Source organism: Lytechinus pictus, chromosome 16, assembly GCF_037042905.1.
Source record: "Lytechinus pictus isolate F3 Inbred chromosome 16, Lp3.0, whole genome shotgun sequence".
Lineage (NCBI taxonomy): Eukaryota > Metazoa > Echinodermata > Echinoidea > Temnopleuroida > Toxopneustidae > Lytechinus > Lytechinus pictus.
The window spans coordinates 16,431,913-16,445,423 of NC_087260.1; the positions used below are offsets into that span (position 1 = coordinate 16,431,913).

General features: G+C 35.1%; 1 protein-coding gene across 1 annotated transcript; it reads left to right on the forward strand.

Moving 5' to 3' along the window:
- The first annotated feature begins 1,521 nt into the window (after positions 1-1,521).
- On the forward strand, positions 1,522-10,164 carry LOC129278588 (cytoplasmic protein NCK2-like). The gene is made up of 2 exons (XM_054914729.2): positions 1,522-2,518; positions 3,057-10,164. The coding sequence occupies exons 1-2, from the start codon at positions 1,529-1,531 to the stop codon at positions 3,258-3,260; spliced, it is 1,194 nt and encodes a 397-aa protein (XP_054770704.2). The 5' UTR covers positions 1,522-1,528; the 3' UTR covers positions 3,261-10,164.
- Positions 10,165-13,511: the final 3,347 nt, after the last annotated feature.

Sequence of the window (13,511 nt, forward strand, 5' to 3'; positions counted from 1 at the left end):
ACAAACATTGCACAAATTCATGTACATGTGCATGTACATTTCCAAAATACTGTAGTTTGACATGAAACAAACATCCAGTGTAATAAACAGAGTGGGTGCTATTGATTGTAACTGAAATCTTCAAGTACAGTACTCCCTTTTAATATGCAGTTGATTACTTTTCATGATTACTCAAATCTGTGAAATAAACTTCCTGCTGACATTAAATGCATGTACATGTATAGTACAGTATACTGTAGGCCTAGCCTATATTTTAATTTGGAAGACTTCCCTCCAAATAAAGCATGCTTCAGTACATTACATTTCCATAATTCTTCTAGTTTTTATATTTTTATTCTCTATGAATGTTTTGTACTGATCAATACATACATGTACATATAGTGATCAATGCATATATCATACATGTGTAAATGTATGTTTGTGTGTGTATTGTGATCAATACACTCTGAGCACACATTGTGTAGCTTCGACTCATTTTAACATTCTATTGGTGTAATCCAAATATGATTAATCCAGTCCACGATCGATTCGAAGATGGTGATGGAATGAATAATAGATGATTTATGAATTATTTTATACTTTGAAATGCCAAGAACAAAAGAGATACAGTGTTGAATTTATTAATTGATTATGGGTTGAAAAGTGTGAACCCATTTTGGTTCAATCAAAATGTGTTGCAGTCCATATGAAAGTAAAATGAAGGATTGGCGTTCATACATGTACAAGAGAGAAAAGGGAGAGAAAGAGAGAGCGGGGGGCGATGGGAATGGGGTTTTGTGTAAAAACAGGAGAAAAGAAAAAAAAATTCATTAAGAGGTATGGCAGAAGGGGCAAACACAATGGAGAAGAATTTGCAGAATTAGTGAACTATGAATGTACAATGTAATGAATTCATTGATTACTACAAAAATAGACTGGTACTTGGAACAACAATTTGGTTATTACATGTAGAAAAAATTACTACATTACAGTTCCTGAAAACCAGGATCCATTTTTTTTCCTTTTCCTCCCTTCCCAAAAATTTGGTTATCTGAAAAAAAGGAAAACAGCTTGTAGATTACATGTACATGTAAACTGCACACGTGACCTTATCAATTTTTTTTCAGTGCATACATGTATTTGAATGCTCTTTATAAAAGCATGTCCATGTATCCCCTGTCCCGAAAGCTCAATATCGACATCATGTACTAGAATTCGATAATGATTATTTTTGTTTTCAATCAGATATCGTGGTTTCTGTTGCTATGAACATATTGGTACTTGATTTTTTTTATGATAAAAGCTCAACCAAGAAACTATTACATGCACATGTAAGTCCTACATGTACATGAATATTTCAAATAAGAATAAATAAGTCAATCCTTATTCAAAACAATCATGTGTCCCGGATATCTTGCAATAAGTGCAGTAAAAAATGTGTAATCATAGTCCAAAGACCGATTTCATGGGATCTTTGATAATGCAAAGCCGAAAGGATATATACAATGTATACAAGGCAAATAATTTGAAGAGATCGTAGATGGTATTAATGTGTTTCTCTATCTTTATTACAGAGATGACGGATGAGGAGGCTGTGTTGGTAGTCGCTAAATGGGACTACGACTCCAAGCAAGAAGAAGAGCTCAGCATCAAACGGAACGAGAAACTCAAGCTGATCGACGATTCCCGATCATGGTGGAGGGTGGAGAAACAGAATGGCAAATGTGGCTATGTCCCTTCGAACTATGTGAAGCGAGACAAACTCGGCCTCGTGGAGAGAATCCGGAAGGGGATCTCTGCAAAGCGTACTGTACAGAAACCGGCATCGCGTCCGATCTCCCCGCCCCACAGCGAAAGCCCACATCCACACCCGGCCCAAACCGGAGGCGAAATGCCATTCTCACAACTCGCAAGGGTCATGTACCACTATAAAGCCGCACAAGGCGACGAACTCAACCTGGTCAAAGGTGAGCAAGTGAACGTTCTGGAGAAGTCCGGGGACGGATGGTGGCGAGGAGAGTGCAATGGACAGAGTGGGTGGTTCCCCTCAAATTATGTGAGCGAGGAGGACACCAATATGCCAAATAGTCACGGTTCCAGCACGAGTTCAAAAGGTGACGACAACTCCATCCCAGATGACTTTGTGTTGGGTGTTACAACTCTGTATGCCTTCAAGGCAAGGACTGAAGAAGAATTAAATTTTGAAAACGGCGAGTCGCTGGACATTATATCGAATCCCTCCGACGATCAGGACTGGTGGAGAGCACGCAACAAGAAAGGTAATACAGGACTAGTTCCGAGCAACTATGTGAAGGTTGTAGAGAATGCGGACCCTGTGTGCCCAACAAATTTTTTTATTGAGGATGCTGTTCCGAAACCCATTGATTTGCCGCAGCACGACAACAACTTTGCTCCGCCCTCTGATAGATTTTACGATAGGGATTGGTTCCATGGAAGAATTACCAGAGGGGATTCAGAGAAGATTCTGAGCTGTCCTGGAGAAAGTGGATTATTCCTCATACGAGAGAGTGAAACAATGGTAAGAACAGGCTACCCTAAAGAAGTGGTTATTTTAATGTCTAAACTGGGTGCGCTCCAAGTTCACTTGGGCACCATACCTTGATAAATACATGCTAGGGCCATTTAATCTCAATGGACTTTGGTATTTATCATGTTATATATTTCTTCAGAAGTTTTAAAGTTGATGTACATGTTTGAGATATATAAGATACATCAACCCTTAATGTCTTTTTGGTTCAGTGCAAAATTTTTAGGACTTTGGTTTGGTTTAGCAATGTAATCTCAAGATTCTATATTATCTCTCAATACAATGTCTCAAGGGATAATCTGCACATTATTAAAGCAAAATTTCAACCTTAGCACTGCCTTAAATCTAATTATCAACAAACAATCATGAAATCAATAAAACTTTTAATTATGAATATAAAACATTCTAAATATTGGTTTAATCATCAGTATCATAGTATGATGTAGGAAGTAGTTGAGAAGGTTGAAATCAAATGATTCCTTGGAAAAACGAAATAAGAACAATTATTATCTTTTATTCATTTTCGCAGCCTGGTGACTTTGCTGTGTCTGTGAAGGCTCCAGATCGAGTGAAGCATTTCAAAGTGACGCGGTCAGATAAGAAGTTCTGTATCGGACAGCGGAAGTTTGAGTCATTAGATGACCTCGTAGACCACTACAAACGCTCACCCATATTCAGCTCAGACGATGGCGAACTCAAGCTGTATTTAACACGGCCGAATCAGAGAAATTAATGTCAAGGGTGATTTCTAATGGACGCTGAAAATACCCCAGCATGAACAGAAGAAAAACTGCCTGGGTGTGCATTAATATCTTTTATTCGCCTGTGAGGGATTACATTTCTTTATTGAGTGAGGAAAGAAAGAGAGAGAGAGAGAGAGGGAGAAAGAGAGTGTGAGAGTACAGTAAAGAATGAATAAACTCTGAGAATGAACTGCATAGGTCCCAACTTGGAGCCTTGTGGGACTCACCGTGCTATGTTGATATACATGTACCAAAGTGAGATTCCAATGTACATGCACATGTGTTTTCAAAGAAACCACATGAAGAATGCTTGAGATGTACATGTAGCTCTTGGACTGTTAGTTATTGACCAGCAAGAGCCTCCTCATTTAGGACATTGTGCTATATGAATCATGATAGGATGAGCTTCATACACAGGCTTTGTGATAGCTGCAAGACTCAACAGACTAGTGAATGAAGTGCTGTTGGGGATCATCGAGCATTAAGAAAAAAAGCATTAATGTCAGTTTTATTTCAGACCTTCAAAGAAACTTATGGAAACCTTTTGTCTACTTTCCAAGTGTTGCTTTTGTCCAAGATCTTCCCCCTAATATTGTTAACTTTCTGGTTTGAATTTAACAAAGTACTTGTACGTAATTGTGTAATCCTACTGAGTAGAAGTGTCCTTTTCTCCTGTTAGTACACTTCACCTTTTCTCAAAGCCATAGAGGTTTTCGTTGTAATGCACCAACATGTACGAACTGGTTTAGTTGGAAAGAGAATGGCCCAAGTGATAACAAATTGACTACATTCTTCCAAAAATTGCATTCACTGCAGACTGCACACGGAAAAGTATTGGTATTGGACTACACAAAAATTATCGGTTGAACAATTGCGGCAATTATTTGTTGTGATTTAGAAACCAAGAACATTGGAAGAGGAATATCCCTTTTCACGATATTCTTTGGAAATAAAATGAAAAGAATTCAATAGCTACATGTAGCATTGATGATAATTTCAATCTTGTTCACAACTTTCACTTATTTCTAATGTTAGCCATTTTGTTGTACAATCCCTCTCCCTCTCTCTTTGTTAATTCACTGTCTTCTCCTCGAAGTTTGGTCTTTAGTGAAACTAAGGTATACATGTACTAATGTTGAGTATTACAATTGCTTACACTCTATGGCAGAACCTGTATGGTCTATACAAGAAGAACAGATTCCATTACCCATCTCAATAGTGACTGATCAATACATAGACAAGTGTGCTATTAAAGTGTCCCAACTAAGCCCTTCCAAACTGACCTGCAATGGGGAGAAATAAAGGGCCATCATTACCTTTAAAAACTCCTTATATTTCTCTTCTATAGGTTATTTAATATTTTTCATTGCTTTTTATTTGCTAGGTTACAGTATGTGCCATGTTTAAACTTTTAACTCAGAACAAAAAACACTGCCAAATAACATATTTCATTTAAATAATTATTTTTGCATTAAAATATAGCCATCAAAGTTCATTAAAAAAAATTCTGTGCCTGTTGATCGTTCAGTGTTGGAAAGGATGGTATAATCTTCCTCCTTCTCGTTTCTGTTGTGTCATAGCATGTATGCCTTTGTTTCAAAACTCTCACATAATTTGTTTCATAACACCATGAAAACATCAGAATCAAAGTGAACCATTACGAAGTATAAGGATATATTTTTGGTGAATTTCGAACGTAAAACTTCAGAATGTTGGGTGGATTAGAGAGTTGGGAGTTAAAGTCACAGTTCAGTTATTAGCTTCTCCTTTGGACTTTGTTCGAGTGACTCGGTCTGAGGCCGAGACCAAGAATGGCAGATTGTGACCCCAAGGCCTGCTTTATATCTTCTCTTGCTCTTGAAACATAATGATAGGACCTACTCTGTATGGGAAGAAGTATTACGGTAAGCAACATGTATTTTTGTGAAGCACTGAACACATGTTTTGTTTCTCATTTCATTTCAAAAGATACACAAACCATGTTTACCTATTGGCTTTCCATAATTAGGTGAAGTGTTAAATTTTATAATTTGTAATCTCCTTCAAGCTATTTCCTTCTTTGTGTTTGAATTTTTTTTTTCTGTTTAGATCATTGTTATTGCAATGAAATTAGGAAATGAATAGTAATTATTAACATGATCGTCATTTCCTGAATTTATTCAAAGATTTCTTTCTGGCATGCATTCAAAGTTTTGACTGCTATTATCGCCCTGGAAACAAACAAGCTTCCCCCCAAAACATCTGTGATGTTTGACATTTAACGGTGATAAAACGCCTCCAATACGGATGATTCACTCGTAATTATGGAGGTTATATTGTGTACAAGGGGAGGCCATTGAATGGTTGTCTAATTCCATTTGAGAACAAAATTACTCTCACATGATATAGAGAAAATTGTAAAAAGGGAATTAATATCGAAAACTTGTTTAGAAACACATGAAAAAAATCACTTCTTCAAAATATCTGCAAAACCATGTTCATTTTGCTCTTAGTAATATTTTTATTTTAAGTTTTGTAGTATGAATTTTCGCCTTCATATGCAATGTAACATTCACTTTTATACTTTTTCAAACATGCACAATTCTCAAACAGAAATAGGTGACAGAGTAAAATTCCTTAATATGTTCATTTCTTTATTAGTTGTGACTCACTTTGATGTACTCAATGCTTGCAAATATATCAGTGGTCATAATTGGATAAGCTTTTTAACTGACTGCCTTTTCAATCTTTATTCTTCTAATCTCACGTTGCTTATTTAATTCTCTATGGATGTTTTACTCCTAAAAATATATGTCAGTATTTGTCTTAAAATAATTGGCAATTGTTAGGTTTCTGTTTGGCTTTGATGCTTATTTCTTGTGAGAAATTTGATTTGTGCTGTACTCTTTCAATTCATGTTTAGTCTCGATGGAAGTGACTTCATTCCCTGTGTATAAAGCTATGTATTGCAGGACACTATTCGATTCAGTGCTGCAACACACACGCTCACGTACTCTGGCAACTGCTAATAAGGCACCCCCCTTGTTCGATGAGTTATCGCGATGACTGTACGCTTCCCGCCCGTGACCTCCGACGGGAGGCCCCCTTTCCTCTTTCTTTTAACCCCTTCCTGGATTTCTGCAGTGCAGTGGCACATTTTTATAGGATGTTTCCTCTATCATTAACGCGCAGTTTGGAAGGCATTGGCTGCTGTTAGGAATGAATAATTCACATAGAGTACCTGTTCGCGAGTGCAATGAGATATGCAAGCAATGCCATGTAGTAATTATTCATTGATCAGACATAAACTATGAAGGTTTGTTTAATGAACTCTTTGAGATATTGATATGAGGTGGTGAATTTGAAGCATTTAATGATTGGTGTTTGAAGTCTTGTCTTATGAATAAATAACTCATGCCAGTAGGCTTATCCTTTGAGAGATGCTCCCCAAATTATTCATTAAACATATTTCATGTGAATATTTCTCACAAGAATTGTTTATTGAAAACATGAGTTGATTTTATGCCAGAATTGGTAAACCATCTTTCAAAGGCGTGCGTTCTATAAAAAGCAAGGCAGATACTTTATTATTGTCCTTGCATTTACATGGAAAAGATATCATGATTTCAATTTTCTCCAAGTTCTGCTTTACAGCTTTTCACATGCTTACTATTATACTACCAGTATTGGTAGTAAATTTGTGGCAAAAGATATGTTTTTCATTAAACTGATTGCTAATAATTAGAATGTCAATCTACAGTATATAAATGATAATAGTCATTGGTCCACTTTAAATTTCTTTCAGTATGGTATTAACACTGCTCCAGTTTAATCATTGTGTCATCCATCATCATATTTTTGATCAATCATGCAAAGACAGTACATGTATAAGAATACTATGTCTTTTAATTCAGTTTTGACATGAAGATATTAAATCAAGTTTGGTGTAACAATTATGGTGTTTATGAAATCTCAGTATAGTTTTTTTTTAAACAGATTCAAGTGCTTATTCAAAATGGTTTGGTGTCAAAAGGTTTACACTGTTCCATAGTTTGCACTCACTGGTGTATTACTCAGTGCTTATTCAAATTTGATTATGACATTAGGTTTACGCTTTCTTATATAACTGAGATTCACTGGTGCATAACTGAATGGTGTCTGCATAACACTGGATCTGACATTGGATGCCAAGGTTTGCACTCACTGGTGTGTATAACTTAAGTGCTTATTCAAATTTGATTACGTCATATGGTTTAGATAAACTGAGATTCACTGGTGTATAACTTAATGGTGTCAGTATAACACTGGTTTTGACACTTGACACCAAACACTTAACACCTGAACTGAAATTCACCCCATTATCAAAGGTGCTACTGGATGTTTTTATTGTACTGTGAAATTGCTGCTATAAGAAGTAAAAAAAATGCTGAGTACGTAGTTCTTGAAGGAATATGATTTCTTGTTCTGTGACCCTCCTGTGTGTAAAATAGTGTGTACAATTTCTTGTAAATTAGTGTTAAAAGTGTAGAAAAGGTAATTTATTTTGTTGTACATGTATTTGTAACATAACGCAAATCTTATTGCTCCGGTATCCTTGTATATTCAAATCATATATATACACACGACAGGTTTTCATAAATACACTGTGTACATACATGATAATGTGACTTAAAATTATTATAACGCTGCTAATTTTATTCAATAATTGACGGGGCATCATTTTATTTTAAATGTACATTTTTTTTTTCTCGGATTCAGTCTCTGCAAAAGAGACATCATGAGGGAAAAAGTAAAAATATACATCAGAAAAATGAACTAAAAATAACCATCATTGTTTCTTTTGAGTTACTCGTGTATACAAATTTATTCCCATTCAAATCCACTTTTTTGTAATCCAAATACATACATCTCAAGGGCTTTGTTTTTCGCTATATTTATTTTTATGTTTAACTTTGAAATAAGGAAATATCTCTTTAATAGTAAAAGTAAAATTACACCAGACATCATTACAATTATTCTTTATTTCGTTTGAGAGGATATTGTTATTTATTCATGTGTGTTTCAAGGGGCTTTGTTTTAATAGGTTATTCAATCGACTTCAATATTAAGAGAAGTCATGCTTGTAAGACTCTCTCTACATGTATATAATGACCATCTCGTAAATTTCCAATTATCATCCAACTCCTCTAGTCTTGTTATAATTGAAAATTATCACATCTAGTTCTTTTCCTATTTAAATCATATTACACAAGTAATTATTACTCTATTTGATTATCAATACTGAACGTTTTTACATATTATTTTTTCTCCCTTGTTCTCGTCCACTTCTCTAAGTATCATGAATGTTTCAAAGGAATACAAAACTTGCATGATAATGATAATAGTGAGTTACGGTATTATAAAACCCTCGTACATGTATCTGTGAGATATCACACATCAAGCGCAGTACAGTAATTATCCCTGATTTTCCACTTCAGAATTTCAAGGAAGTTATTAATTCAAGCTTCGACAAACTTAACATCTATAAACTAATGAGCTAACCATGTAGTTGTGTTATAGTGATGCATGTGTCCATCACAACATTTTGATGGAGTAAGGTTAAATTTTTGTGTGCATGTCTTTTGATTATCCTATTACCATAGAAACTTTCTTCTTTCTATCACTATCAGAACTGATCTCTTTCTATCGAAAAAGAAGGAAAATGAATTAGACACTGTTCTCACTACCGTCCTAAACCTAGTTTACTAAAAACTAGTTTTCGTGGGAACTAGTTTAACGTGTAATGAGAACGGTTGAAGCAGTCTTGGATGCAATTTTCTCAATTAAAAAAAATCAACCTTCATCATTAAATAAGTTTTTAAACTTTGTACAGATGTATACGAATGATTAAGCCTACAATTTGCCCTTCATCATATGTGCTAAAATTTAACCATGCTGTTGGAACAAATATTAGACTTATGTGCAATTTGACATTTCCTTTTTGTGGTTTGGAGGAGGACAATTATTGTAGGTTAATTCGCTCTATTTGCTAGTTTGTGTACATGACGGAAAATACAACCAAATATTTGTATTATTTTAATGTCAATTTTTGTAGAGAGGTTCATGTAGCAACATACATCTATCACTCAGTGTGAGTCTTACATAGTACATGTAGATTTCATTGATTATGTTATGTTTTTCAACCCTTTTCCCAGTGTTTGACCTTTCTTATGTTTACTATAGAGATGATGGATATGGTATTGAAACAATTGAATACAACTCAAACAGTAAATGAATATGAAGAAAAAAAAACATACTAAGTAGGACTCATTTACAAAGCCCCTTTTTCCATTTCTGTGTTCAAAAAGCTAACACTGCTATGTCTTTTCAAATCCCCAAATTGCCTTTTTGTTTTATACATGAATGTATTTGTTTTACCATTACTATTAATTTGACCTGTATGTCATCCAATATCTAAGTAACACATTTTGTTCATAACAAACTGGAAATTTCGTATGGAAAATGATTATTTCAGTTGGTAATCTAATTTGTTATGTTGGAGGCATAACATGAATTGTTGCACTATTCATGATTTTGTCCTTGTCGGAATTGTCATATCATACTTTGTCTCTTATTCACGATGAAGTATGGTATATTGGAATAATGTTGAACTATTATATGTAGTGCTACAATATGGCAATATATCAATGACGCGATGATATGTGATTATGATATTTTCATGTTATTGTTCTTGTATGAAACATTATACTTGGGAATATAGTGATGAAACGTAAAAATAATTCTGCAGATATTATTGATGTATTTGCAATTATGTGAAAATAATTCTTTGCTTATGTCATACTATTATTATATGCTGATTTTGAATTTATGGTAATGAGTGATGATGAATAAAAGTTATGTTCATTTTCAAAGGAATTTTCAATTTAGCGTGATATTGTCATTATGTCTTTCTAAAGTTAGTTTTAGTTATGAAAGAGAAAAAAAGCAGTACTTTTGCTATATTTATGAAGAATTCTGAAATTAGAGGTAATTTTGTGACTTCAAATAAATTATATATATATACCTTTTCCCTTGAAATGGGAAAAAGGATTCGGAAGATCACACATTACTTCCTTTTAGTTGCCATGGTAAAAAACAAAAATATGTGGCATCGGTGTAATATGAGCCTACTCAAAGTCCAACAGTCGAAAGACTGAACTAAAAAACAACCGCCCTTGAATATCCTGTTGAACAGTGACGTTTCAAAACTTTTTTTAAATAAAGAGAAACTTAAAAGATATTTCATCATAAAGACATTTAATTCAGAGAAATCAAAAGAAGGAATTTATTTCGGAAAGGATATGGAGTTTTAAAATAAAAGAATTAGAAATAAGTCCTAATTTTTTATATTATTACATATAGGAATTCATTAGGAAGTCACGTTGTACATTTTACCTTTAAAAGGAGAAAGAAGTTAATTTAATGAGAATTTTTTTAACATTTTTGAAAAGAGGATTCCAAAGCAACTCATTTATGATACAAACAAAATATAGCAATATTAAAAAAATCAACTTTGCATATTATAATGAATTACATTTACAAGAAACGTACATTTGAGTGAGTAACCTGGTTTGTTTTTCAAATAACTAGGACAGACATACCTTGTGGTTTAAGTGACTAGTAAACTTTGTGATTCAAGACAACAAATGCATCCAAAAACAGTTGTTTTCTCCAATACAACACTTCCAGGTGAAAACCTCAAACTCAATTAAATTTATTGGCCAGGTTTAACTTAGACCATGGTGAAATTCTGTGCTAAAATTATGAGAAGCCAAACATGTCTAAACTTTGTTCACATTGTCTGCTTCATATGTTCACTGTGCTCTTCCCTAATTCTTTAGTAGTAGTCAAGACAACTATCTTATTTTATCTTCCCGGACAGTTATGAATGTTTTTAAAGTCAAATGAGCTGATTTATTGAACCTCTCCTGTTAGAGATTTACGCCATAATTGGCTATCCATATTCAAACCACGACTTCAGAACACAATAATAATAATAATAATAGGCATTTATATAGCGCCATCTATCTAGAAATATTCTATTCCGAGGCGCGTTGTTATTATTATTATTACCCCGGCTTTAGCTCGAGCTGCCTCTCAGCGCTCATGCATTCAAGGAAATAATCCTGCCGGGTACCCATTCACCTCACCTGGGTCGAGTGCAGCACAATGTGGATAAATTTCTTGCTGAAGGAAATTACGCCATGGCTGGGATTCGAACCCACGACCCTCTGTTTCAAAGTCAGAAGACTTGTCCACTGGGCCACAACGCTCCACAATGACATTCTCATGTGAACATAGCTACTGTGCAACTCCGACCTCCAATCCCCAACTTTTCCCCCTTCTGATTTTCCTAGCAGAAACTGTGAAGTCATGTTTGGTTTTGAACCGAGACTGAGAGTTGACTTCATTTCCTAACATGTGTAAATCTCTGACATTTTCACCACAACTTCTATCCATCTTCTGATCACTTCTAGTTTTAAAGGTCCATATTTTGAAGTCATATTTAATCTAAACTCTGGTCTTAAGTTGAGGTTAACTATGGATAGCAAATAGTAAATTTTGAACAGGAGAGGTTTTTATAGTATCAGCTCTCAAATTCTTAACTGTCTGGAAAAGGTTAAATAAGGTAGTTGTCTTCACCATTGTAGAATTAGGGATGAGCACCATAAAAATAAATATATACAATGTACAAAGTTTTGACATCTTCGTGAAAATCTTTAGTAGAAAAATGTGTTTTCATAATTTCTGGAGGGCAACTGCCCCCACTGCATATGGCCACGGACCTAATACCTAAGTCTGTGTTAGACACCCCCTGGTGTAAGCGGTATGTTCATCCAACCGGCCCTTCCCTGAGTTATGTGCACTACTACAAGATGAAATAATTATATGAATACTATTCAACTTATTATTAATTCCGCTTATTATATTAAAATAGCATCTTTGCACATATGGCAAAGTTCAATTAGGACCTCATATTTACGTTTAATGGAACATTGCATGAAAGTTGCAATCAATCAACTTGCAATCAATTGCCAGCCAATTTTGGGACCCAAAATCAATCATAATTTTTTTTTTTACTAATTACTCTTGAAAATTTGCACTTGACTGGTGTCCTGGTTCTAGCAACTATGGGAGTAAATTGATGTGCTGTGGTTAAAATAGCGATCCATCAATTGTAAAACTGAAATACGTATTACACTTGATTTGATTGCAAATATGTTCTTGCAACACCCCTAATAAGTCTGGTGAATCCCGTGTGAACACGACTTCTGCTACCCTCCCAATCCCCAAACTTTCCCCCTTCGTGGCACCCCTCGGGCACCCCCTAGTGATCCATGACTCACTTCTGGCTACGGAAGCAGGTGAAATTCTGGCAGGTTACAAAACCCTACTGCCTTTACCCCCAGAGAGGGTCGGAAAGGAGGGGGCAGGAATGAGGGAAGGGGGGGGGGGGTGAGATTTGAGGTGAGGAGGAAGGGGAAGGAGGTCCTGCTAGTCTACATAGCCAGACACAAGAAATCAGATGCATGTAGATGTGGTGAAGAAGGGGTGGCTTGTTGCGTCCTATCTTCTTTGAGAGTGAGAGAGAAAGAGAGAGAGGGGGGGGGGGGAGAAATGACAGAGATATTAGGGAAAAGACAATCAACATTTCTATCACAGAGTGATTCAAGGTTTCATGAATAAGACAGCACAAAAAGTGGGTCATTTTCTGTAGAATCAAAATACAAAAAATCTCACTAAAAAGAACATCGTGCAAAAAAAGAAAATCTGACAAGCAAAAGAAAAGAAAAATCATTTCCAGAGGGTAGACACAATGCCAATATTTGGATGAAAGGGGAGGGGGCATATAAAATGTACATGTCCCATTGTGCCCCCAGACCGCTCCTGATTTTTTATCAACTTTTATGAATATACAGGCGATCTACATTATTTGACCTTTGAATAAAAGTGGGTGAACATGAAACAGTTGTCAACAATGGATTAAGAAGTGATAAGTGAAAAACAAAAATGAGGGGTATTCAAATGTCATCTCATATGCTTCATAACTTTATGTAAACTGTAGCACGGCTGGCTGTGTAGGACTTTATATAATGCATATGTTACAAAAAATCTTGAGATAAATAAAATATTTTGCCAATATTTATGCAAGGAACAAATGTTAGAAAAGGACAACTTGCTATGAGTGACACTATTGTGTTTCTTAGTTTTCTATACGTATT

Coding starts and splice junctions, on each gene's coding strand:
- LOC129278588 (XM_054914729.2), top strand. CDS start 1,529: ATGTGTTTCTCTATCTTTATTACAGAGATGACGGATGAGGAGGCTGTG. Junction 2,519..3,056: donor TACGAGAGAGTGAAACAATG/GTAAGAACAGGC, acceptor TCATTTTCGCAG/CCTGGTGACTTTGCTGTGTC.